Source organism: Drosophila eugracilis, unplaced genomic scaffold (genome assembly GCF_018153835.1).
Source record: "Drosophila eugracilis isolate 14026-0451.02 unplaced genomic scaffold, ASM1815383v1 contig_1609, whole genome shotgun sequence".
In the NCBI taxonomy this organism is placed as follows: Eukaryota; Metazoa; Arthropoda; class Insecta; order Diptera; family Drosophilidae; genus Drosophila; species Drosophila eugracilis.
Window position 1 is genome coordinate 1 of NW_024572434.1, and position 4,717 is coordinate 4,717.

At 42.1% G+C, this 4,717-nt stretch overlaps 1 protein-coding gene and 1 pseudogene across 1 annotated transcript; one reads left to right on the forward strand and one right to left on the reverse strand.

Annotated features, from left to right (window-relative positions):
- Positions 1 to 656: 656 nt before the first annotated feature.
- On the forward strand, positions 657 to 2,033 carry LOC121530459 (annotated as a pseudogene).
- A 299-nt stretch (positions 2,034 to 2,332) lies between these two features.
- LOC121530464 (prolyl 4-hydroxylase subunit alpha-2-like) lies at positions 2,333 to 4,344 on the reverse strand. The gene is made up of 8 exons (XM_041819585.1): positions 4,124 to 4,344; positions 3,914 to 4,068; positions 3,685 to 3,835; positions 3,435 to 3,631; positions 2,847 to 3,367; positions 2,735 to 2,779; positions 2,449 to 2,614; positions 2,333 to 2,391 (listed from the first exon to the last, which is right to left on the reverse strand). The coding sequence occupies exons 1-8, from the start codon at positions 4,342 to 4,344 to the stop codon at positions 2,333 to 2,335; spliced, it is 1,515 nt and encodes a 504-aa protein (XP_041675519.1).
- Positions 4,345 to 4,717: the final 373 nt, after the last annotated feature.

Here is a 4,717-nt window from a genome sequence, read left to right on the forward strand (position 1 = left end):
ACAGCACCTCAAGCCGTAAATATCTCCAGAGAGCATTCAAACATCTTCCCGCTGACAACGCGAGAGGAAGGGGTGCGACCGAGAATGAGCATTTGATTCACCTCCACCTGGTGGGGCGGTGGTCCGGCGGCTGGAGTCACAAGGGCTGATTGCAGCCATTGGCAGCATAAAGCCATCTGCATCCGAATCCGCCCGGATACAACCGCAAGGCTTATTGTCAGATGCCATAAGTCATATTATGTCTGCCCAACTTCACACCCTCCCTCACAGTTCGTAAATTATGCTCAGAGAACATGAAAATTTGCTTATGATTTTGTTCATCATGAGTGGTTAGGCTAAACAAATTCTTTTGGCGACCTTTTGGTAGCCACTGCGGAAAGCGTTAATTCAGCGGAAAATATAAATTTCCATTCAAGTTCATTTGGGAAGCTGGAAAAAGTGGGGAAAACTCAGAGAAAACATAATTGAGATACGAAACGACACTAAAAACATTATAAATTAGGTTTTTAATGAACGAAGATTTTGTTTTAGTTTTAGAGCAATACCAAGGGTGGGAATGCCAAGATCCTAAAGAACAAGATATGAAGGAATTAATAAAATTAATCGAATAATATCCGAATAGTCCTTAAGTCAATAACCGACTTTACTCCTTACAGACTCAGCCTGACCAGCGACAGTAAGGTGTGGATCGGAGCCTGGTGGTTGGGTTTCATTTTCGCCGCTGCTATGTGCCCTCAATAGCCCTTCCTATTTTCGGTTATCCGAAAATTACTTCCTGGGGCAGAAAAGCTGCAGCTGGAGAGGGTTTCCGAAGCGCATGCAACAGTAACGGAGGAGGGCGAACCGCAACGGTAACCAAAGGACTTGCTCAACTTCCCCCAGGCAGTGCTTTAGTCTGCTGGGGAATCCCACATTCTTCTTCTTGAACCTGGCCGGTGCAACTGAGGGTCTAGTGATAGCTGGATTTGCTGCTTTCCCTGCCCAAGCAGATAGGAAAACCAGTTTGAAGCATTTCGCCCATGTACTGGCCCTGGTGATGGGATTGATCACGGTTCCGGCGGGCGGCGGTGGCACCTTTTCTTGGCGGCTTTTGGTCAAGAAATGGAACTTGGCCTGCAGAGGAATCATCAGATGTGCCTGCTGGTCACCGTGGTGGCGGCTCTTTTTCACCATCTGCTTCTTGTGTCTTGTCCTAATCCAAAGTTCGCTGGCGTCACAGCAGGATACAACTTCAAAGCCAGGAGCGATCCTCCTGCTTTGAAGGCGGAATGTACACCTCAACTGCGGCTGCAGTCGTACGAACTAGCCGATCCAATCTGTGGTGTCAATGGTGTCAGCATTACAGTCCGTCTTCCTGCAGGATGTGCCCAGGAGAAGCACGAGGATAGCCTGAAGCGCTATTATAATTGCAGTTGCATCGAAAGCGTTGGCTGGGTGGACGAGGGCAGTCCATCCTTGGGAGATGCCACCAATCTGAAGTGTGAGTCCACATGCCAAACACTGCCACTCTTTGTGGTTCTCTGCTTCATCTTGATGGTTTTCACATTCCTCGCCACAATGCCTGCGTTGTCAGCCACTCTGAGGTGATTGCTCTTTGACCTCTTAACTGTTAATAAGGCTTATAATCTAATCTTTGTCTACATCTTTTTCGCAGATGTGTTCAGGATGATCAGCGTTCGTTTGCTTTGGGCCTGCAGTGGATAAAGGTGCGTCTGCTGGGCACTATACCTGCCCCATTGATATTCGGAGCCCTGATCGACGAGTCGTGCATTTTGTGGCAAGAGTCCTGCGACAAGGATGCTGGAGGAGCTTGTCTCGTCTACGATAATTTCTACATCAGCCGGTTAGATTGCTCCTTGTCTTTTTATTATATATATTTATTAATATTTAATTATGATATGTACAGCTATATGTGGCTTTTGGCGCTGATCTGCAAGCTGGGTTCCGTGGTCTTCTTCACGTGCGCCTGGTGGTTTTATGTACCTCCCAGTAAGACATCGAATGCGAACGGGAAGAGTGAAGGCGATATCTGAGGAGGCTAAAAGAACCATTGAACTGAAACTTATAATAATGACCCAGCCAGTCATTTGGCTCATATTGTGGCTCATCATTAGCTGGCTAGAATTTTTAATCGATTTGCTAAGAACTTAGGAAGTATTTTAACTACACCGATCGGAATCTCACTGAGGATTCAGCTCATAACCGTTAATGCCGCTATATAGACACAACTTAAGCTTATCGCAGTATCATTTGCCATTTGAAGTAACCATTAAAACTATTTGTGTAGCTTTAAAAAATATAATGTTTTTAATACACATATCCTTAGAACCTTCTACTTGTAGCAGGGCTTCGTGAACATCTGCTCATAGTTTAACATGCTCTTGACCAGAACTGAAAATTTGTTATTTTTACAGTAACTGATATCTTGATATCTTTGAAGGAACTAACCCCAACGGTTGCCCATAATCATGGGACAAACAGCGTGCCTGGTCAAAGGATTCGGTTCGCCATCGTTGTGAAGATTGTACCAGAAGAGGGCGGAACCCTTTTTCGGCTGGATAGCTAGTTCTGCTGCCGGAAAAATAGTAGAACCACCCACTGGAACATCGGTCAACTGGAAAGGGTACAAAGTTGAGATATACACTGATTAAAAGTGTATTATTTAAAAGCAACATAAGAAACACGATTTCCAACACTTTATTATGTTTCATGTAAGTAGTAAAGAGTTACTTACATAGAACAAAAACGTCATAAGTCGATCACCTTCCTCGGTGAATTCCTAAGTAAGAGAGTATAGGATATTGATTTATTATATATGAACATTAAACAAGATACAGATTACTTGCCGGATGATTTTTGATGTCCACGTAGTCGCTATGCTCGGGGAAATAACTTCCAAGGCCATAATTTATTCTGGCCAAAGAAGTTGAATTGCCAACATCGAGGCCCGATATATCCGCCATGCGATTTACCAAAGTTTTGTCTAATTTCCCACCATCGTCGTCGGTAACTTTGACGTGAAAGAGTCGACTTACCTGCCCTGAAGTGGTATAATTATTTGTAGTTCCCTGTGTCATCTCTTTGCGGGTCATATTCGTCAGTTGAGCGATCTCGCTGTCATAGATCACGTCGTGATATAGCCAAATCAGTGGGTTTCTACTGATCTCCTCCTCCTTGAGAGGAGCTATCCTCATAAATGGCGTTGTGGTGCTATTATAGCGGCACACTAATTGAGGTCCTGGTGGGAATTCCCCTCTGCAGCCTCGTTCAATGGCAGTTAGAGTGGGATTTGGCCTTAAATGGATCAAAGGAATCTCACGATCTTGGGTTAGTTCCATCAGATAGTCACTTAAGTTGTTAATGGAACCTAATACATAATTATTTTATTGATAAATAAATAGTATCTTTAACGTGTATCCAATTCTCATACTTGCCTTCTTGAAGTCTACTCATAATGAACTTTTTCCGGAGGTCGTCTGGATTTGGTATGTGGAATGGACTGGCTGTGCTATTCTGAAGCTCATTCAAAGCACTCAAAGCTAGTCGATACCACTCTGCAGACCGTCTAAACTCTGATTGGTTGTACATAAAGTCAGCTAAAGCCACGCAATCGGGAACTGTCATTCGGGTCCTAAAAGGTTATCTCATTTAGCTGATAGTCACTAAGTCAATTAGTCTTCTTACCCCAGTTGTCCGCCTGCCAAAAGACCATTGGCCATGTCCGAAGATTTGAGGTCATAAAAGTGCTCTATCCTATGCATTCCCAAGAGTGCCTCACGCATATCATCTGCGCTGGGAGTACGATTTACAAGTTTTTGCAACTCCTCATTCTCAACTGGAGGCGTTATTTAAATCAGTAAATAATGATTTTTTATATAGACACATAATCAGCTCGATAAATTATTATTTGTACCTGTAAGATTTTTGAAAATTTTAGTATATGCAATAAACTTGGGCCAATCTTCATGAGCTCTTCTGACAAGGCCAAAGGAATTCAGGGGATTCGACACATATTGAATAGGGTCCGTTTTGCTGTTCAGATTTGAACCAGTTACGCTGTCAATGAACCTGATAAATAGTATATACATTATTAATATTAGGAGAATGCTGTTAAAAGCCATACGTTCGAAGATTTTCAACCTTTTGACTCAGAGAGCTAACGTAGCTGGCCAAATGCTCTAAATAGGAATTTTCAATCTCCCGAAGCTCTGATAGAGCGCGAATGGAATTTGAATATATAACTTCCTTGGGTTTATCCTCTTCAATTTCTTCCGTTTCGGAAAGGGTTGTTAATAATATAAATATGAAGCTTAAAAGAACGATATTAAACGATCGAAGAAACATTCTAGAGCAAAATACAAATCATTTCGAAGCTCCAAACGTTCTCCTTACTTTCATAATGAATTTTTAAGGTTCATTTGTAACGCGTTCCGCCAATTCTGTGTTTTCTATGACAATAAAGTGTTATATTATTAATTCTTTAAAGTTTAACCCTTAAAACGCTAAATGGTAGTTTTAGAAAACCATTCAAGCTTTAAACAAGGTTTTAAAAAGTATAACACTTTTACCTGTGTTTGGAAAGAAATCATTTAAACTGTTAGCAGAGTTTTACACCACAACATTTTGGTTTTTCCAATACCCCTACCAAGCATTTCATTTGTTTATAGTGGAGTTCTCAACCATTTTGTTTTGTGTTGGCTTGGAGCTGGGCACTGAA